Genomic DNA, 22991 nt, shown 5'->3' with positions numbered 1-22991 from the left:
CAGGAAAAATAGAAATAGTTCTTTTAAATTGTAAACATATTTCACAATATTACCATTTTGACATTTAAAAATAAAATGACTTAAAAAGCATGACGTAAATATGACCTTAAATAAAGTATGACAAATAATTTATTTTATTTAGCATGCAAACACAGCAAATATAATATAATATAATATAATATAATATAATATAATATAATATAATATAATATAATATAATATACCCTATAACCCAATGCATGATCTGAATATGAGTTTGAATGTATGTGTGAATATATATATAATATATATATTTTTAAATATATATGGTATATTTCTTAAATTACATTTATATAGTTATATATTTTTTGACAAACTACAAAGAGACTTTTTTCAAAAACATTAATAAAAATTATGTAATTAAAAGATGGAAAATAATTTTGTTTAATAATTATTTTATTTAGCATACAAATAAGCATATATATATATATATATATATATATATATATATATATATATATAAATAAATATATAAAATTATATATAATATAATATAATATAATTATATATAATATAATATAATGCATGAACCAAACATGAGTATTTTAAGGTTTCTCTCACCGCCTCAATGATGTTCCAGGTGGGGCTCCGCCTCGTGGAGGGATGAGGGGTGGTGGGGAACCCAAACCCATATCAGGCAGCTGGGTAAACCTGAATCCCTGCAGAGCCAAGCACAAAGCAACTTTATGAATACGTATACGATGACTACATAGGACCCTAAATCCTAGTTTCTACAAATGTTTGCATTCATTTCACAATTGCGTCAAAACGCGGCACTCACTGGTTTGGGGAGGCTACACTGGTGCATTTCCGGCCCAAAGGAGGATCCGCGCTGTAGAGCTCCATTGGGGTGGTTCATAGTCCCAGGTGCGCTGGTAACCCCGTCCAAGTAAGGGCTACCGTGGCTGGGGTTGTACGGACCGTGAGGGTGGTGGTGATGGTGGTGGTGGTTTGCCGGGGTTGGCTCGGCAGAGGCCAAACCAAAGGCGTTGTCCAACAGGAGGTGCATCTGCTGCCTCACTTCATCGATGGAAGGCTGCGAGCTCAGGGTGGACGAGTCGGAGTGACCTTTGACCTGGTGGCCACCGCCAAAACCTAGGGAACTCAGAAGGCGGTCCACATCTGTCTCTTCAAATGGTTCAGGCTCACCCTGGGTTGGATTCAATAGACATAATTAAATGACAAATATTTCACCTCAGGTTAAATGTTTCAAAGTCGCATAACTACAACAATGATAACATAGGGTTAAACTAAACGCAGTGTAAATAGCCCTGATCTCACTTGTGTTGCAAATATTATCTGAAAACTCTGAAAAGCCCAGCACATTCACGGTTATTATCCGACATCGAATTTCCAATCTAAATCACAAAAAACACCATAATCATAATTAAACTCAATGACGTTCTGCTGTTTCATGATGACGTCCGTTATTAAAAATACAGGGTCAGTCCATCGGCTAGGCTTACCATCATTTCAAGCTTCCTTCCGTCATATCCGGGTTTAAAGTTACCCAAAAGGTAATCGCCTTCATTTAAGCCTTGAAGGAAACTTGAGCTGATAGTCATTAAAGTAAAAGTAATCTCTGCCGGCTCCCTGAACTGTGAATGACTCGCCGTGCGGAAAGACTACAGCAGAAGACTTTATATCAGGGATTTGGGGTCCCATGATGCAACAGGCTGGAAAGCTTACATCGTAGCCGCTGTTGCGGATACCCCTCCTGGATCGCTCCCTCATGACCAGCATGTCCATCTCTGTCTCTACAGGGCTCGGGGTGTTCAGAGACTGCCTGCTCCAATATGCAGGTTCCCTGTGGGAGTCACTGGGGAGAGAATGTTAAAAAATTCAGTGTTGTGATCTTACGAACCGACATATGGTTATGAAAGTCACGGTTCATTTTACATAATGCTTTATTTTTAGCTGTATACACAATGAAATATTAATGTCCAAACATTATGTGCTCTCTGTTTTCGGAGAAGAGCTTTAAAGAGATCTTCGTTCATGCCACAGGGGGAATTTACTAAGAATTAATAGTGTTGTTTATTTGGATCATCTGTGTTGTTTTAGTACGCAATTCAATAAAAGGAAGTATGCAACAATTATGCAATGGCACAAAGATAAAAACATATACTCTATATACAGTACACTGTAAAAATGAATATGCTTTATCTAATGAATAGAATTGTGGCAACAGAACACAAGCAATATTATTAATTACATTTAACAAATTAGAATTGAGTAATAATTAATCAAATTATTCCTTAAAAGTTAACCATTTAAAATGAGTAAAGTTTACACCAAAAAAATAACAAAAATATCTCACTAACAGACAGACGTCAGAGATTAATTAAGAACTCTTTATTTTATATTGCCAACATTGAAGACACCCGATGTTAACAAGCAGAATCACTGAAGGAGAAAACCGTCATTTTAAAACAAACCTAAAACAAACACTGATCACCATAATGGTGACTTCAATTTATTCAATTCTTTTTTGGGTGTTGTTGTAAGTTTAACTCATTTTAAATGGTTAACTTTTAAGGAATTAATTTGATTAATTATTACTCAATTCTAATTTGTTAAATTTAATTAATAATTTTGCTTGTAATCTGTTGCCACAATTTTTGATTAGATAAAGCACATTCATTTTTACAGTGTATATTATATTATAATATACTACAGTATAGTTTGTTTTTTAAGTAATTCTGTTCTTTTAGACTTTCTATTCATCAAATAATTGAATCGTGGTCAAATGTAGCTTTTCAATATTGAATAATACATTGAATAATAATAAATGTTTCTTGAGCATCAAATCAGCAAATTTAGTTTGCATCACAGGAATAAGTTATATTTTAAAATATTAAAATAGAAAGCTGTTATTATTACCGTTACAATATGTTATTATTACAGTTTTGACTGTATTTTTGATCAAATGCATTGCATGCAGCCTTGGTGAGCATGGAACATTTTGACAAAAAAATCTCAGAAACCAACCTTTTGCATGACATTTTGTTGCATATATGAATTAATAAATTGACAAATCTTTCATTATATATGTACTTGCATACTAATATATATATATAAAAGTGTTTGTATAAAAGGGTTAGTTCCAATTCTTGATTCTGATTGGTCAGTAGTGCTTTATTCATGATAAAACACGGTTATGACCGCTTCACCCAACGGTTCTATTTATCACTGCGCAAAACTGCAGTTCCTTTGTTGTTTTTATTTGAGCTTTCATGAATATTACACATTGGAACGTTGTTGCTGTTCACAGTCAGGGACTATTTTTTTTCTAGCGGAAGGAAAGCTTTTAGTGATTTTACTTCATGAAAGTTGCACTAATGCATTTTTTTTTAACTTTAATATTTTTATTGTGAGATAACTGTTTTCTAAACGCAATAAGGTACTCGAGGCAAGTGCTGTATCGTGAATAAGTAACGGCTGAAGGGGTTACTCCGCTTCGCATCGTGCCTAACAACGCCCTTCAGCCGTTACTTATTCACAATACAGCACAGCCTCTTGTACCTTATTGCTTACACACACATATATATATATATATATATATATATATATATTAGGGCTGTGCAAAAATTAATTGCGATTAATCGCATCCAAAATAAAGTTTGTGTTTACAAAATATAGATGTGTGTGCTGTATATAATTATTTTGTATATATAAATACACACACATGCATGTACAGTATATATTTAAGAAAATGTGTTATTCATATATAAAATATTTATATTTATATAATATAGATTATGTATTTATTTATATATACAGAATTTAAGCGCAAATAATTCTTAAATATATACATGCATGCATAGGTATTTATATATACAAAATAATTATATACAGCACACACAAATATATTATGTAAACACAGACTTTTATTTTGGATGCGATTAATCGCATCCAAAATAAAAGTCTGTGTTTACAAATTACAAATTAATTTTTGCACAGCCCTAATATATATATATACACATACATATATATATATATATAAAATATGTACATAAAATAATATAGTATATCAACACAAACTCTTATTTTAAAATTGATGGAATAAGTGTAAAAGTTCCTCAACTGTTTGGTAAATTCACCCCCATGATTTTAGTGCATATTCTGTATCTAGGAACACGCAACTGGTTTCATTTTCTCTAAATATTTTGGGATGAGTAATAGCAGGGATTTAATCTCCTCCTACCTCCTGCGGTACTTTACGTAAGTGGAGGGTTTCCTGTCCTCCTTCGGCCCCCTCAGATCTTCCAAGTCCAAGGAAGCGTTCTCACGTCTCAGCCTGTCTCGATGACTGTACATGTGACCGCTGCCGCTCCCGCTGCTGCTGGTGACCGGCCCATCACTGTAACCTTTCCTTTTAGCTTTCAACCTCAGCTTATTACGGTAATGCTCAATGTCCGACTTCTGCTTCAGCCCCATGTTGACCTGCAGGTGAAAAGCTGATGATATTTATTTGCTCCCATTTTGTGCAACTCAGCAGCTCGTAAATCAGTTCAAACAGATTTTTTTTTTTGCTGATCTTGCAGGGACAATCTATTGAACAGATTCTGTGTGGGGAAACAGTAAGTTTCTGTTGACAAGCACTCAGCACATGTAAAAATAAATCAACAATAAAAGCCTCCTAATGAGGTGGCCCCATCTCCATGGTGACAGCAAACTCACCTCTCCGTTCAGGATGACAGAGTCTTGGCTGTGATTGGAGGAGTCGGGATAAGAATAGTTGAGTGGGGCAGACATAGGCTTGATGGTGATGAGGCGTAGAGAGCCAGTTAGAGAATCATAATGGTCTGCAAAAAGTCACAGGAGACCAATGCAATCACAAAACTACAGTAGGAGGGTAAAAGGGGGATCAGTAAAGAGTGCGGCTGTAAACACTCAAAAAGAGCGTGATTTTAGTCGCTGGTGCAGAATATATTGAACAATCAATTTTATATGGGTTTGGGGATTTAGTGGGAGATATCTTGGCTGGCAAAGCTCCTTGTTGGACAGCATATCTAAACATGTTATAAAAATAATGTTACTGTAGTGCTATTTTAAGACCTTATACACTTATAAAACCTTTAATAAACTATTTATGCGAAAGAAATGCATATTAATAGTTTCAACACTAGTTTTTTCAAAACTAAGTGAATCAAAGCAATGCAATGCAAAGCAAAACAAAGCAAAAAATATCTATTGTAATATTTATTTGAGAAGCAAAGTGGCATAATATTTAAAGATTGGACACAATTTAGTGTAATAATATAAATATAATATAATATTTTAGTATTATTTATAAATGTTTGTAATTTTACAAATGTTTATTATTTAAGTTCTCATGAAAGGACTTAAATAATAAGCTCTTGTATAGGATATATTTCTTCTTTGGGATCTTTTTTCCCTTTTACTTCTACAATAATATATCTTTTTTTAATGACGCTTATGTTTTATTATTACATTACATTCTACTGGAAAACAAGACGAAACCAAATGTAATTTTATTTATTTATTTATTTATTTTTGTCAATGAATTAAAACCAACACTAAGACCATTATGATTAGGAATGAGAATTTTGGTGCTCCTTTTACTTCCGTCTTTCTCACCATTTCTCGTGTGTTGCTCTTCTTTGGGCGCTTTCTGTACCGTCGATCTCCGAGCTGTGGAGCTTCTGCCCGTGTTCAGCTTCCCGGATTCATTGCTGGAAACAGAGCCGTCCTCGCTTGGCAACCTGCTGCGGGTAGCCATGGCAACAGAGGCAATGGTTAGTTTGTTGCATGCAGTGTGATGCAGGGTTAACCGTCGCCTTGCAGGACCCTCTGGCCTCTGTTAACCTGCGTTGCAGTAATGTCATTTAGCAGACTTCACCGTAGGGTGAGCATCCACTCATCATGTTTTGTGTCATTTAAACAAATGTTCAACAACAGCAGGACATCCTGCTCTGTAACAACCACCATGCACAATGAGCCACGGACAACATATCAGAATGCACATCATGTGCCGGCGAGAGTTGAAAGGCATCACTACTGGATAGAATGTGCTAAGCATTTCCACTTCAACATTCGACTTGCTAGAATGAAGAAAATTTGAAGCTGACTTAATGATATATAATAAAAATGATGAAGAAACTGAACTGGTCCCAAGAGACCTATATCAGGTGAAATGCAATCTAATTTAAACAGATTGTGAAATGAATTTGAAATCAAAACTGACCAAATTTACTTTATTTCTTTTATTAGTGTGAACGAGTCAAGGTCTAAATGAATTTGATATATGTACAGTATATATAATATTATATAGACACACACGCATTATTTAAAACATTTATATTATTTAAGTTAAAATTTGAATACTTACTTTTAAACATACTTATATAGCCTAATATATATTGATATGTATTGTACTATATATGTATAAATTCATGCTTAAAGTCATATATATTATATACTAACATAAGTGATGTCACTAACTAATATTAGTGATGTCAAAACGATTAATCGCTATTTAAGGGATAGTTCACTTTGAAATTAATTTTTGATATGTTTTAGCTTACCTCAAGGGCATCCAAGATGTGGGTGTCTTTGTTTCCGCAGTATTTTCAATTTTAATATTTTTAGGTCAAACCGTTCTTGTTTATCAGTCATATAATGGAGGTCTATGGTCACCACCTCAAAGATCATGCACAGAGAAGTTCAAATTAAACATGATTTAATGACTCGTAAATGTAAGTACACATTGATGGCCTAAGACACTAAACAAGCGGTTTGTGTGAGAAAACGAACAGTATTTATATTGTTTTTACCTCTTGTAACCACAAGAGGAATTTCATCTAACATAAAACTGTGTAAATATGTGTGTGTGTATACATATGTAATTTTAACTTTTCGATTTACTTTTTGATTTGTCGATTTGACAGCACTAATCTATGTATATATTTTGTACACATTATTTTAAACAATTATATATTTATATATATTAAACTACATTTGTACAGACTTACATATCTCTCATTTTATGGGGTCCACATTGATTTGTATAATTCAATTGCATATAATAAGATCCATAAAGTTCAGGGAACTATAAACGAGAAATATTTCATTTTCACATCACAAAATAAACGCTTACACCGAAAACCCATCTCTCTCTAAGAAGGAGATAATAAAGCACAGTCAACAACATATGAATATAACATTAAATCAGCTAATCTCTCAGGCATGCGTGCCAACAATCTGCCATGCACATAACGCCCAGCCCTGCCGCACGAACACACGCACGTCTTCTGGGTCTGACACAGTCGGGCAGAAGAGAGCGTCGATGCGTTGGCCAAGCTGCCTATGGGCACACTGAATCATACATGATTCTGGAGCTGTGAGCGTACTTATCTTCCCTGCATGCATCTGTCTCTCTGCCAGGTTTAAATGCTCATGTATTCACCACATTTACTTTCCAAATAATTATTTCCCCAGCTCTGCTCTCTGCAGGCTCATTTCCCTTTAATCATGCCACTCAGGAGAGATAACAAACGGCAGAATACATTTGTATTCCAGTTAATAAGCGCGGAGTCTAATAGAAAAAGAGCAAGAGAAGGAAAAACAAAAAGAGAGAGAGGAAAAAGAGGAGAAACGCTTTAGCCACACTGCAACGATTTCAAGGATCGGTGCTCTTTGCTCTGTCGCATTGTCCCGCGTACGACATTAAGGCATATTTACGATCCCGCGGCCCGCAGAGAGTGGTTAAGTAAGCCTGGAGATGTGCGGATGGTGGGTTTTAATGGCCTTGAAGTGTTGTTTTGCGACGAGACCGTCGTGCGAGCTGAACACTGATACATTTCCTACTGTCTTTCATTTGCATTTTTAGCAGGATGTGAAAAGAACCTTGGGAGGTTTTGCTCTTTGTGAAGAAAGACATTTCTCTGAAGCATCGAGGACAAAGAAAAACACAAAACCGAAACCTGGTGCATACCGCACGATTTGATCTGTCCTTAACATTTTTTGCTTGTACGGTATTACTTAATTAAACTTGAGTGATGGTCTTGTGTCTGCATATACAATATATACATATTAGTTAGGATCAAATAAACTGTCTTTTCCAAAGAAAAGTTTGTGGATTGCTAATTTTTCAGAATAAATGTAAGGGCCCGGTTTCACAGACAGGGCTTAGATTAAGCCAGGATTAGGCCTTAGTTCAATTAGGGTATTTAAAGCTACACGGTGTGATTTTTACTAGGGCTGTATTCAACCAAAGAAATCCTTAGTCGACCAAAGTCGAGTCCTGCTCGACGATTAGTCGACTAAAAAAAAAAAAAAAAAAAAAACGTGATATTTTGATTAAACATTTTTAAACAATTGTCATTGAGCATTTATAAAACAACAACGAAAAAACATCACAAATAAATAAAACTATAATAATAATATAATTCTTTGAAAATTAAGTGATTTTTTAACTGCAAAAAGTGAAGAGCTCTGTCCTAGGTCTATAGTACAGTCCCAATCGCGCACCTGACCACACCACACGCTGCAAAAAATATAACTGCTATCTGCCACATAATGAAAAATCCCAACAAAAGCTCTCGTTTATACAGGCTTTATATTCTTCTTTACTTTCAAAGCTATGGGTTAACTTTAGTCCTGACGATCAAGGCGTTTTAAACAACACTCAAAAAAACCCAAATAACTTAAAAACAATCATATAATAGGCTGTACCGCGTATATGTTTATTTTCGTTTTGTTGCATTATTTAGGCTATTTTCAAATGCGTCAAGTGTACAAATAAAAACGAAAACATTAAGAAAACACAATCTATTGAGTCAGCATGATATAGCCGTTAAAAGGCTGCTCACGTCTTTTGCGCGCTCAAGTTCGATTTTAAATGTAGGCGCGCGACTTGCGCGCTCATAATGGCAACGCGATCACCTCCCTCCACAGTCTTGTCGTCTTTGTTTTAAAATGCAGCCAGACAAAAGATTTATATTTCCTGGACATTTTGTCGACTAAAGCCAAAACAAGCAGCGTTCTAACAGAATGAATACAGCATCCCTTACCGAGCGCGAGCAGCAGCGCAGCCAGCCACAGGTGCGGTTCCCGAGTGTATTATGTGTGTGCGCTAAACTGTGGCGCAGTTACAAAAATAGCCTAAATTAAAGCATTTTAAAGTTGGGGACAAAACATAGGCTAATTATATTTAGAATACAGTAATAAATAACTGATTATAAATGAATAAATATCAAGGAGTAAGTCATTGAAAAATTCCTTCTATTGGTAAAAAAAAAAAAAAAAAAAATGCAACTGGTCGACCAATAAGAATGTCAGTCGACCACGACGGCATCGACCGATTAGTCGACTAAACGACTAAAGTTGACAGCCCTAATTTTTACCCCCATCTAGTTGACCATCCAGTGAATATTAGTTTCTGTTCCTCTCAATTCCCATTTCGTTTTAACTCCTACGGTGGCCAATGTAGTCCAGTTCGACCTCGTCCATGAGTGTTAACTCAAACGTAAACGCGAAAGGCGAAGCTTGAATTAACGGGTATGTCCCTCTTTGGCTAATGTACTTTCAAGATGGAGGGGCAACATGGCGACCTTACCCGTATGTATTTTCAATGGCATATTATACACTCACGAGAATACTTTATTACTTGAACCAAGTAAATATACATTAATGAACACATATATTTTTGAAAGAACTAAGTGTTTTTAGCTAAAAGAGTTACACAGTGTAGCTTGTCTTGAGACAAAACAATGGCACTGACATTATCTTGCATACTGATTTTGTCTAAGTATATATATTATTTCTACTTCTTGGACGAAATCATGACCAAAATCATACAGTGCACCAGGCGGATGTTGGCATTGGGGATATTTTTGTGGCACGTCTGTCTTTCTTGATTTAGATTCTATAAATATACGTCAAAAGAACCATGTCTTTGTTCCTAAGCACACGGCGTACTTTCTTCTTCCCTCCACAATGTCTTAGTGCGTCTTAAAGTCAAGAGCTCCATCCGCTCACTAGTAATTATACGTCATGCTTGAGGTGTACTTGATTTTTTCAGCAGAATGTGATAAGAAATGCAACTTACATAGAGCATTGTGGTCATATCGGCTGGGATGGCTTTTAAAAATGGATGACGTTCAGGCTTTAAAGCCTCTATAGAGAGTTGAGCGATATACTATCATACTAGCTTATTCCATTTGGTAAGTCTAAAAATGTAGTGCTTCTTTGTTCTATAATTAAAGCACTCACCTGAGATGCATCTCGGTCGACTGGGGTCTTTTTGAAGCTGTACCATCTTGTAACACCGCCACCCTGTCTTGTGTGAGAGGGGCGTCCCGTACCGGTAGGGATAGGACAAGTGTTTCCTTGGTGACTGTGAGAGCCTCCTCACCTGGCCGGCCCATGTGCTTCTTGGCGTAGTCGAAACCCTGCACGGGCTGGACGGGAAATGATGCGCCGTGATTGGATGGTGGAGAAGAAAGTAAGAGTTACACAATGCAACATCCAGCGTTTCGTTTCAATCAGCAAAGGAATGCCGGCCATCCTAATTTATTCATGAGCTGAAGGTACTTTGAGTCAAACTATATTTTATGGAGCCCGCATACGATGCATCAAGTTACCATGGGATATTTAATACGGAAGAGCTATGGAGCCCCTCGTTTTAATGAATTATGGATCAATCTCCTGCGGAACAGGGCCAACGGAGGCAGGGTGCCTTCTGGATCTTAAAAAGGTGTCAGAGGGCGTTGCTGTTATGATGTAAATGGGGAAAATGTGTGATTAATTCAATTAATAATTCATGCGACGCTGCACTTTGCACATGGTGCTGTCACATCTACAAGATCCTTTAGTGAGGTGTATAATTTTTACCTAAAATGTGTTGACAATACCAGCAACATTTTAATTTTAAAGGGATAGTTCACTTCGAAATACATTTTTGGTATATTTTAGTTTACCTCAAGGGAAACCAAGATGTAGGTGTCTTTGTTTCCGCAGTATTTTCAATTGTGATATTTTTAGGTCAAACCGTTTGTGTCTGTCAGTCATATAATGGATGTCTATGGTCACCACCTCAAAGATCATGCACAGAGAAGTCCAAATTAAACATGATTTAATGACTTGTAAATATAAGTACACGTTGATGGCCTAAGACACGAAACGAGCGGTTTGTGTGAGAAAACGAACAGTATTTATATCGTTTTTAACTCTGATAACCACAGCCACGTCCAAGTGTAACAAGAGGTAAAAACGACATAAATACTGTTCGTTTTCTCACACAAACCGCTCGTTTTGTGTCTTAGGCCATCAACGTGTTCTTACATTTACGAGTCATTAAATCATGTTTAATTTGGACTTCTCTGTGCATGCTCTTTGAGGTGGTGACCATAGACTTGCATTGTTTGACCTAAAAATATCAAAATTGAAAATACTGTGGAAACAAAGACACCTACATCTTGGATGCCCTTGAGGTTAGCTTAAACATATCAAAAATTAATTTCAAATTGAACTATCCCTTTAAGATCATCACCCTGGATGTTCTGTATTGGACATTGACCTTAAATGAGGTCCAATTCAAATATAATTCACATGCTCAGCTGAACTATAATTCACTTGTGCGTCATCCCATTGTATTTAAGAGGAGTAAATCTTATTTCAATCCAAGTTCAATTTGATTTAAGGGTAGAGATGTTGAGTCCTGATTGTAAGTCTTGCACAGGATGTGCATTGACCTTCCTCACACTGTTGTACAAACAAGTAAGGAAAACACGCGAGGGCTGCTCAAACACAACGACAAGTAGAAGCAAAAAGCAGGCAAGCAGCAGACACACATGCAATTGATCACGTCTGAGCCTGACGAATCATCAGTGCTGGTATCTTTACACACCTCCTCTAATTCCCTGCGCTAACACAGGAAACTCTTGTGTGAAACCGGAACGCTTTATACGCTGATCCGTAAATTACCGTGCATAAGCAAAATCATGTTCCTGAAAGGACATCTTAATTGGACGGAGCAGGGAATGTTTTCAGATCAGAGAACACGGCTAAGAGGGAGTACGATCAAAGAGACGATTATCATAATTGCAATTGATTTGCATATTGTTTTATTTCATTACTAAAAACAATACCGTTATACTACAGGGATAGATCATCCAAAGAGGAAAATACCGTCATCATTTACTCACACTCATGGTCTATGACCTTATGACATGTCGAAATGAAAGTGAAAGGTGACATTGCATGGGCTATCTGATTGTTTATATGAATTGTGCATTACATTCCATGTCTTCTGAAGACATTTTATAACTTTAAGTTTTGGTCATATTGTGAAATATCATTACCATTTAAAAGAACTGTTTTCTACTTTAATATATATATATATATATATATATATATATTAGCATCATTATTCCAGTCTTCAGTGTCATTCAGTGATCTTTCAGAAATCATTCTAATTCTAATCTCAAAAAGACATTTTATTGTCGCATACAATGTGATTTTATATTTTAGAAGAATAGAAAGTTCAAAAGAACAACATTTATTTGAAATAAAACATTATATATGTCTTTACTCTCACTTTTGATCAATTTAATACATCCTTGCTGAATAAAAGTATTAATATCTTTGAAAAAAAAATGGTAATGCCCCTAAACTTTTAAACGGTAATGTATATTATACACATTTGCACACATCCTATAGCTCATTCCTGTTGGGTCATTTAATGTATCCTGTTTTAGATGGAAAAGTCCTGGTAATCTATTTAAACTTCACCTAATTATTCATATATATGTAACCTTGGCATATCTCTCAGCTTGGGGTGGCCTAATTTATTACCCTGCATTTGGCCTGTATCTATTTAAAAGCCCCATAATGCAACCACAACAAAGAAATCATAATACAGTAATACTGTGGTAATACTTTAACTCCTTCCCATTCTGTTATTAGACACTGTCCTGCAATCTCAAATGGAGGTACAAGAGAGGAGATATTTGTGCTGTTCAGATCAAAGATATCCTCAAGGCACTAGATCTTACTGAACGGTTCATTGATTATGCAGAGGATAGATAACCTTCTGTTTCCCTTCCCCCTGAGGACCGATTTCCCACAAGCACAGTCAACAAGAAGAATGTTTGGACTGAAAGCATGCAGCCACGAGGTTGAACAAGCCAGAAAATACCTGGTGGTGATAACTCCCATCTCTTCGATATGAGGTCTAGACAGGAAGAGTAGTGAAGACACAATTGGAGGGATATTTTGTGGGAGTCAAAGTGAAATTTTTCATTCCAATGTTTTAAACAGCATGTCTCGTGTGTGGTGACAACACAAAGTGTTTGAGGAACAGCCCACCATTTTAAATCGTCTAGCACCATATTCAGAAATAAGATGGAAAACAAAGTTATTTTGTGAATGGTATGAAAGAAAGCAGGATATTTTAAGTCTGTTGGTTGTCATCATCTGTATGACATCACAACGGGTCTCATTGACTCATTTAAACTCATTCCTGATTCATCATTAATATTGAGAATAAAAAAACAAACCCACACACGAATCAGAGTTTTTTATGGGACAAATAACTCGTAAGTACACAAAGTTGCATTTATTAATGTAAAATAATATATTTTTGTTATATATAGAAAATAAAATTAACTATGTTAAAATAATAAAAAAAATACAAAAATGTCAATTAAATTGTTTATATATTTTATTTTTAATCTATTTCGAGAAAATAGTACAGAATTTTAATATGAACCATTCATCGGTTATAAACCAAATGAAACCAATTATCAGCTTCTCCATGTGAGAATTTTAAAAGTGGTGTGTAAGTGAATGAGACCCATTGTTACAGGACTCCGGCCCCCGTTTTGACAAGACAGTGATGATTTGAAGAGTCATGGTCTGGATGAGCCTACCTTAGTGCGGCTGTGGAAATTGCGAAACGCGCTGGTCTTGAAGACGGTTCGGTTTCTCCTGCACAAGATCGCAACCGCCATGACCACCACGACCATCACAACTGATACGGGTATCAGGACAGCCAATGTCCAGAGGTTACTAGGCAGACTCTTCACCACTGCTGTTTACACACAAACACAGACATACATTGGAAATCAATAAACTCAGTCACAATGTTTGCACATGATTTCCGCCACTTGCATCTCCAGCACACTCTCGTACAGTAATCCAACACCCCTCTGTCTCCTACTGTCTATGGTTAGCTCCTAATGAGCTGAATCTGTCTTTCGGCTGTAGTGCTTATCTGGGAGATTAAACCCCCACTGCTGGGTCTGATTGTGTTTTATTCATACAAAACTGGGGCTTTGCTCTTCTCAGGCTGACAAACTGGGCTTGATGCCCCAGTTGAGAGCTCAGTAAACTTGTGTAAACTCTCTACACCCAAATCCCCTGCGGTTTCTCTAGCGTAGTGTGAGTTAGCTATAGACTTCATTTGGAAAAGTAATGCAATGCAAACTATAATGTACTGGTCTCTTTTGACACTTTAAACATAGTTCTAGATTGGATGTACAGTAAACACTCCTAGTTTTTCCTGCGTGTATGAAAGAAACAGGGCTAAATGAGTAAAATATATACATACCCTCTGCTTGAATCTGGACGAAGTATCCAAGAGTGAGAGCCATGGTCTGAGAGTCCACTGTGTTGAGGGTCTTGGCCGCAGTAGTGCCAGTTATGGGAGATCCATCTACTTGTACGTAGTAGGTCATTTCAGCTGAGTTTTTGGGACCAGTCAGTCGTCGGATACTGACCATCTGTATGAGGAAAACACTCCCGAGTTAATGTTTGACGTTTCCAACACAAACTACAGGAACTAGCCTCAATCTAAAACCTAAATTGAATCAAACATTGGCCAAATTTCGATTTTAAATTGCCATACTATACACTTGTGTAGCATTTATTTCCTTGAATTCCACATAAAACAGTATAATGTATTGCACCAAACATACATCTATATGCGAATGATCTCATTTATGATTGGCTAATCTCTTTGGATGCAAAGTGAGTAACATAATCCACTTTCCCCTTTTAAAAAACAAACAGGCCTTAGTTTCATTGCAGTCATTAAAGAAGTAGTTCACTTTTAAAAAAAACTTTTGCTGATAATTTACTCACCCCCATGTCATGTCATCCATGGGGGTGTCCATGTCTTTCTTTCTTCAGTCGAAAAAAAATTAAGGTTTTTGATGAAAACATTCCAGCATTTTTCTCCATTTAATGGACTTCAATGGGAACCAATCGGTTCAAGGTCCAAAAGACAGTTTGAGTGCAAACTGAAAACTGTTCAAATGGCTTTAAATGATTCCAGACGATGAATAAGGGTCTTATCAAGCGAAACGATCAAAAGAATAGCAAAGTTTAAGTTTTATAAGCTCAACTGCTCGCCTTGCTCTGTTCTGTGTGACTTTCCTGTTCGAATTTGTTCATCAAAATGAAAGAATCTTTTTCCGAGTCAATTCGTTTGTTTCGTTCGTTGAATGAACCAAACGACTCTGAAAAAGATTTGTTCATTTTGATGAACAAATACGAACAGGAGAGTCACAAACGTGCATCACAGAACAGAGGAAGGCAAGCATTTGAGCTTATAAAACTTAAACTTTGTTATTTATTTATGAAATGAGCAATCGTTTCGCTTGATAAGACCCTTATTCATCGTCTGGAATCATTTAAAGCCATTTGAACAGTTTGCACAGAAACTGCCGTTTGGACCTTGAACCATTTGGTTCCCAGTGAAGTGCATTATATGGAGAAAAATCCTGGAATGTTTTCATCAAAAACCTTAATTTCTTTTCGACGGAAGAAAGAATGACATGAATATCTCGGATGACATGGGGGTGAGTAAATTATCAGCAAAAGTTTTTTTTTTTTCCTTTAATATGTTTAGCTAATTGGTTGCAGGTTGTTTTGGGGAGGAACTTTCTCATTTTAGAGCATTTGATTGGACAAAAACCTGTGAAGGATGAATAATCAATATATTTGTTTTTTTTTTTCCCTCAAAAACTGCTAAAATTACAAAGAACAAATTGACGGCACACCTGGACAGTGTAATCGCCTACAGTCGTGGCTCGCCTGAAGCGGAGGCCGTGTCGACTGGCAACCAGAAAGAGTTCTGCCAGCCGCTGCTCCATTAGACTCGCAAAGCTCTGATAACTCCCTTCAAGAGAAGAGCTGTCAACATCCTGAATTACTGGAGAGAGAGAGAGAGAGAGAGAGAGAGAGAGAGAGAGAGAGAGAGAGAGAGAGAGAGAGAGAGAGAGAGAGAGAGAGAGAGAGAGAGAGAGATGAAGCAAGGTGAAAAAGAGAACTTACCTTTCTTACACTTTGAATCTAAAAAACTGCAATTACTATGGAATTGACCTTGGTAAAAAGGATTTGTTCTCTTGGGTAAAGTAGAGAGAGAGAGAGAGGAAGAGCTAGCTAAGGCAACAGAGAGAACATTGAGTGCAAGAACTTAAAGCTAGAAATAGCTTTTTCATGCTCAATATTCTGATCAAATGTGATCTCTCCAAATCAGTTGAAGGGGGAAGCTAAATAATACATCAATAGCTGTCCTCAAAAAAAAAGAAGGCTCTCTGAGTTTAAAAGAAGGGGGGAAAACATTAGCTAGGCTTACTCACATAACACATGCTGGCAAATAGCTGTCTGGGTGCTAGTTAGCAGCTGAAATGTAAGGGTAATTACCTGTGATTACCCAGTAATCTCGGGTTGCTACTGAAGTGTTAAGGTTGTGGTACTCTAGAGCTGTGAAAAAAGTGGTAAAGAGAGATGGATGTTTACTAGAAAACCATTCTGGGAACAATTCTGTCATCATTTAGTCTTGGTAATTTAATGTTGTTATCATATCAGTCTCACGTATATGTAGAAGATGCTGATAAATTAGAGTCAAACGACCCATAGCCTACTTAAAATAAAATGTTACTGACAGCCAGAAATATATAATTTACAAAAATATTCATATTTGTTTGTATCCATTGCATACATGAATTTTGTTTCTTCATTCCTTGTTATATTTGTGAATTTTAAAAAAAAAAAATATTGAATACAAATTTTAATCTTTTAAATTCATACATTTTTAACTGAATACATACTAACATAAAAATATTGTGTTTGTGTGGGAGTATATATCGATCAGATAACAATTAATAATCACATATTAATATGGATCTACTCTACATGACATTAGATATCACATCTGGACTCACAAAATTATTATCCTCCAATATACTGGTTATCAGCTTCAAAATATAATAATTATCAGTTATTGGTATCTGTTCCATATTCGGTGTATCCAGATAGTCCTGTGGTGACTAATAATTTTTAGTAAAAAAATACTCTAATAGTAATCTCTTATCAGTTAAAAAGCATAGCATATCTGTTTAAAATACTTTTAGATGGAGTATAGCATGTTGCACAGCAGAACATGTCAACTTCCCAAAAGTGTGTTTCACATCAACTACCCATCTAAAAAAGGAGAATGCGTATGCATACTTGGAAAATGTCTTCTGGACCAATCAAAACTGAAGATTAAGGAAAGCTCATGGATTCAAACAGAAATAAACATGAACTCCCATTTGTGCACTGACATGAAAAACACGAAAGTAAAAGTAACATCAAGCAGTAAACACAAGCTGGAACTTACGCTCAGCGATGATCAGAGGGGGGAAGAAGAGGAAGTAGCCCACCAGCTCGGCAGTGAGCTGGTTAAGGAGTCCGCTGGACACAGTACCGTTCAACGGAGTACTACCGTTCCACACCACATACACCAGAGTGACTGCCAATGAATTCCCGGTTTGATACGAGTTCAGAATCTGTCAGAAAACACAAAGAAACTATTGAATCCAAATCCAACAGAGGGACAGTGTTATCAGGCCTCTGAAGATAAGCCATTTATCAAACTTTGTTTTCAAGTTCAATTGAAAAAATACCTCAACAGAAAGAGTCCCATAAGAGTCCTCCACTTTCTCCTGCGCCTCAGCAAACACATTTTCCAATCTTTGCTCCATCATTTGGATGAAGACGCAAGACTTGATGTCATCTGTTGGCCCGACAAATCTGAGAACTATATGCAGAAGAGAAAAAAAAACTTTTAACCAAACACACCAGTTTCCATTCTAGTTACCTAGATAAAACTAAAGTTTGTCTAGAAAAACGTACAAGTTGGCATGAATAAGCCTGACTAGAAAGCTTGCCCAGATAGCAAACTGACATTGAATCAACGTGGAAACGACGTCTCTCATGACATTGAAACAACATTGATTTTGCTCATCGAATTAACGTTGAACCAACGTCAGACGCGGCATTCTTCAAAGCTAAATGAAAATCGAAAATTGGTTTGCTTTCATAACGTTGAAACAACGCGTTGATTTCAAGTTGATTTTCCGTTAGTTTTGAAAGAATGACGCGTCTGACGTTGGTTCAACGTTAATTCGATGAGCAAAACAATGTCAGATCAACGTAGTTTCGATGTCATGTTTCTACGTTGATTCAATGTCAGTTTGCTATCTGGGTGGTTTTCAAAGGTTTTCAGTTTAAACTAGTTTTAGCATGTTTTTGCACATTACTAGCATGAATTAGCACATTATTAGCATGAATTAGCATTTTTTTGCACATTGCTAACCAGAATTGGCACATTGCTAACATATTTTAACACACTGCTAACATGAATTAGCACAATGCAAGCTTGAATTAGCATATTGCTAACATGACTTAGCACATTGCTAACAAGATTTAGCATGTTGCAAGATTAAAAAGATATAGCACACTAAGTCAAAACAGTCTGAAGGTCTGACCCAAGTTTGGTGGTTGTAGAGTTAGTAAAGCTCTAGGACGGGTTAAGAGTCAAAAAATTTTGTCTCAGAAGAATAATAACTTTTTCACACGACACATGATTTATGTAATGTGAAAAAGGCTAAACGAAGAGACTCGTGTATAGGCCATTTTGCGAGATGTAAACAACACTGGTCCAGAAGCACTTCCTGTTTCGTTTTTTTTAACACTACATAAACGTTGTAATAAAATACAACCAACAGAACATAAGCAACTGAATCAAAAAGTTAAACACACATCTTTAAGATGTTTTCTTTACATTTGAAATAAAGAAACCATTTACAAACTGAAACAGGAAGTGTTTCTGGACAAGTGTTGTTTACATCTTGAAAAATGGTCTATAAAACCTCTTGAGAATTTTTCATATTTAACAAACGACAGATGATTTCCAGTCCCAGATTTCCCAACAATCTCCCAATGGAAAAGAATCTCACCCGTTTTGAGCTGCAGGTGGATGCCGAGGCTGGGCAGCCAGGGGGTCACTGGATTTGGGACGGCCAACAACACAGGAACATACTCTCTGATGTCATGCAAAAGCTTGTCAAAGCCATAGGTAGATAAGGTGTCAATTACAATGGAGGCGACCAACACGGTCTTCCCTCTCGAGACGTAGTAGCCCACAGTCACATTAGACGGCGTGCAGATATCTCTTTCCAACTAGAGAGAACACAGGTGATGTAAAATGACATGAATAGCATGTATAAGAATGTATGCAGGTTGAGTGTATGAAAAGTGCATACAATGTTTACATATGCCTCTCTGAATTCATATTATTGTCCTAAATTCACACAAATGCTCTTACTGGCTTTGTTTATTGTTAAGCGCTTGAGGCCAATGCTAATACAAATCCCACATGAATAAATTTCATCATATTGAGCCAAGCTGACTGACCATCTCTCTCTTTTTACTCCAACATAAACACACACTCTCTCTCTGTGTTTGTGTGTAGATAGTGATTGTGTCGTCTCCTGCTGATCACCTCCAGGGTCTGTAATGATACAGATCCTCTGATCTGATGGACAGTTGAGGAGGAGAAAGAGGAGGAAAACATCACACAGACAGCAAAACAGACATTTATAGAGAAAGATCTTCAAGAGAACAGATTGAGTCACTCAGCATAAGACACGGTTGCACTTCAAATGCTAATAACAACCTTTTCAGTGGTAAATCGTCATTAAAGGGACAGTACACCCAAAAATAAAAATGTACAATTCACTCACCCTCATGTCATTACAAACTCATCTGTCATTTGTAACAACATCAGGCTGATTAAACGATGACAGGATGTCCATTTTTGGTTGAAATGTTCCTTTAAAAAACTCTATTTAGTCGGCTGCCCTCCCTTCAGCACATTGTCTCTACTGTTCTGTTACCATGATATTGATTCTTTTTTTCCAGCATAGCTGTGCTATTTCTGAACGTGCAGTTCTGACGGACAGACGTGCGAATTCTCCTTAGGCTTCAAACCAAGTGTTTCATAAGACGGTCCTTTCTCTGTGCTTGAAAACAATCTCACTCAATGAGCTGCACACTGGTCATACATAGGAAACACCACCCACACAACCTCCCACCACATTGTCCTCTGCTAAACTACAATTCCCATGATGCAAATGTGATAAGATCCCAGATGACTGCGGTCAAAGCACTTATCTTGTTGCTGCTGAATATTCAAATGTACAAGTCATATTTTACCGTGTTTCCAATGGCAACAAACTATTCCGATTTATTCTTTTCATTATTTATTTTGCATTTCATGTTGTACATGCAGTGAAGGAGAAAGAAAGGGGCTTGGCTTGGATAACGCATGAAATACTGCTTTTTTTTCTTCTTTTTTCTTTTTTATATCCAAGATGCCACTGGACAAACATGAAATGTGATGAGGTCAAGTGATAACATGAAGATTAATGCATTGGTGTTGTAGGCAGTATACACATACTGGTGGTCACTCTATTAGGTACATCTGTTCAACTGCTCATTAATGTAAAATTCTAATCAGCCAATCACATGGCAGCAACTCAATGCATTTATGGTCAGATGATCTGCTGAAGTGAACTGAGCATCAGAGTGGGGAAACGTGGCATGGTTTTTTGGTGACAGACAGGCTGGTCTGAGTGTTTCAGAAAGTGTTGACCTACTTTTCACGCACAACCATATCTAGGGTTTACAGAGAACGGTCTGAAAAAGTGAAAATATCCAGTGAACAGCAGTTCTGTGGGCGAAAATGTCTTATTGATTCCAGAGGTCAGAGGAGAATGGCTAGACTGGTTTGAGCTGATGGAAAGGCAACAGTAACTCAAATATCCACTCGTTCCAACCGAGATCTGCTGAAGAGCATCTCAGTCTGAACACACAACATGTCGAACCTTGAAGCAGAAGAGCTACAGCAGCAGAAGAACACACCGGTGTCAGATAAGAACAGGAAACTGAGGATACGATTCTTAACGGCTCAACAAAATTAGATTTTGGATTGCCAAAATTGCCTAGTCTGATGAGTCTCGATTTCTGCTGACATTCAGATGGTAGGGTCAGACAACATAAAATCATGGATCCATCCTGCCTTGTATCAACAGGCTGCTGGTGTTGTAATGGTGTGTTTGATATTTTCTTGGCACACTTTGCGCCCCTTAGTACCTATTGAGCATCGTTTAAACACCACAGTCTACCTGAGTATTGTTGCTGAGCATCGCTTTATGACCGCAGTGGACACACCTTCTGACAGATACTTACAGCAGGATAACTCACCATGTCACAAAGATCAAATCATCTCAAACTGGTTTCTTGAACATGATAATGAGTTCACTAAACTCTAATGATCTCCACAGTCACCAGATCTCAATCCAATAGAGCACCTTTGGCATGTGGTGGAACAGGAGATTCACATTATGGATGTACAGCCTGATCGATTTTTTGTCCGTCTAATCATGTATTATTTACTTGCAAGAATGTAGCCCCCTACCAATCTCAGGATTCAGTATACTTTCATGTCTCAAGCTGGTGCGAGTTTGCTGCTTGCCCTCAAAAGATAGCAATGCAGTCTACATTGGATGCAGCGAGGCGCGAAGCTACACAACACATTATCAAGAGTAAACTGCCAGCGCGCTCTGTTTCTGATGGACTTCTCATTTGGTTTTACAGCTGCTTCAGTCATGACAACATACAGAAGTGAAAAAAATAAATAAAAATGCCCGTTGGGCTCTCGCGTCGGAATTTGAGGAAATGGGGGAAGTGATGTATACCGTAAAGCAGTCGAATTTTGTAGTTCTTTTTGTGCTCGGGTTCCTACCCGCTCCCCGAAGTTACAGAGTGCCAGTAAAAGCGATACAGACCACGTCAGGCTATGGCAGACCTGTCATTCAACCTATTGCAAGTCGATGTACCATCTCAAGGGTTTTGGAAAAATATTATAAAGGTTGAAAAAAACGACATAGTGCTGCTTTAAAATAAAAAAGTTATTGTATATTGTAATAATATTTCCTAATATTTCTGTTTTTACTGTATTTTTGATCCAATAAATATAGCCTTGGTGAGCATGAGAGACTTGAAAAACATTCAAAACATTACCGATCCCTTAATTATTCACCGACAGTGTAAAACTACCAACCTGAACATGGATGTTGCTGTCGTTGAATGCTTTCTGCAGCGCATGCGTTAAACCTTTAGACAGGTTCTGTCTCATTCCAGCTTCTAGGCGATTTCGCCGCATCTGGATGGACAGCACTGGGGGGAAAATGATACAACACTTGTGAATATCATAATTATCTAACATCAAAACAGCCCAGATCCCAAGGGAGACAGCCATTCCTGTGAACATGTCTGTTTACAGTGAACATGAACATGCTTCACCGCAGTGCATATGCCATCACTGTAGAATGTCGGAAAGGAGTAAAATGACTGCATGATATTATTTGCATCACCTTTTATAAGATATGTGCACTAGTAGATTGGTTTTGTCATTTGGCTCTGCTGTAATACGCTGAGCATCATTTAAATGTCAAAATGGCTTTATTTTTCAAATGTTACTGCATGTTTATTCATCATTCCATAGCTGTTTATTATTATATTTTAATTAAATTAAATTTTAAGTACGGCTGTGCATCCAAAATAAAAGTTTGTGTATACATAATATGTGT

General features: G+C 36.9%; 1 protein-coding gene across 4 annotated transcripts in view; it reads right to left on the bottom strand.

The window, feature by feature from the left end:
- Positions 1-22991, bottom strand: part of kiaa1549la (KIAA1549-like a) — a 50377-nt gene that overhangs the window by 5045 nt on the left and 22341 nt on the right. For 2 of the 4 annotated variants that reach the window (XM_039648070.2, XM_039648072.2), the window contains exons 4-19: positions 22463-22578; positions 19296-19518; positions 17961-18094; positions 17675-17843; positions 16717-16776; positions 16071-16222; positions 14618-14789; positions 13938-14098; positions 13205-13240; positions 10279-10466; positions 5644-5771; positions 4723-4847; positions 4247-4485; positions 1729-1858; positions 821-1189; positions 601-698 (exon numbers count right to left, since the gene is read on the bottom strand). In XM_039648070.2, the coding sequence (XP_039504004.2) occupies positions 601-698; positions 821-1189; positions 1729-1858; positions 4247-4485; positions 4723-4847; positions 5644-5771; positions 10279-10466; positions 13205-13240; positions 13938-14098; positions 14618-14789; positions 16071-16222; positions 16717-16776; positions 17675-17843; positions 17961-18094; positions 19296-19518; positions 22463-22578 (2500 nt within the window). The remainder of the gene's footprint in view (positions 1-600; positions 699-820; positions 1190-1728; positions 1859-4246; positions 4486-4722; positions 4848-5643; positions 5772-10278; positions 10467-13204; positions 13241-13937; positions 14099-14617; positions 14790-16070; positions 16223-16716; positions 16777-17674; positions 17844-17960; positions 18095-19295; positions 19519-22462; positions 22579-22991) is intronic. The other 2 variants (XM_039648071.2, XM_039648073.2) reach the window with 2 other exon arrangements.

Source organism: Pimephales promelas, chromosome 25, assembly GCF_988280905.1.
Source record: "Pimephales promelas chromosome 25, fPimPro1.hap1.1, whole genome shotgun sequence".
Classification (NCBI taxonomy): Eukaryota; Metazoa; Chordata; class Actinopteri; order Cypriniformes; family Leuciscidae; genus Pimephales; species Pimephales promelas.
Note: the sequence above shows the minus strand (reverse complement) of the source record. Positions and strands in the feature narration are given on the sequence as shown.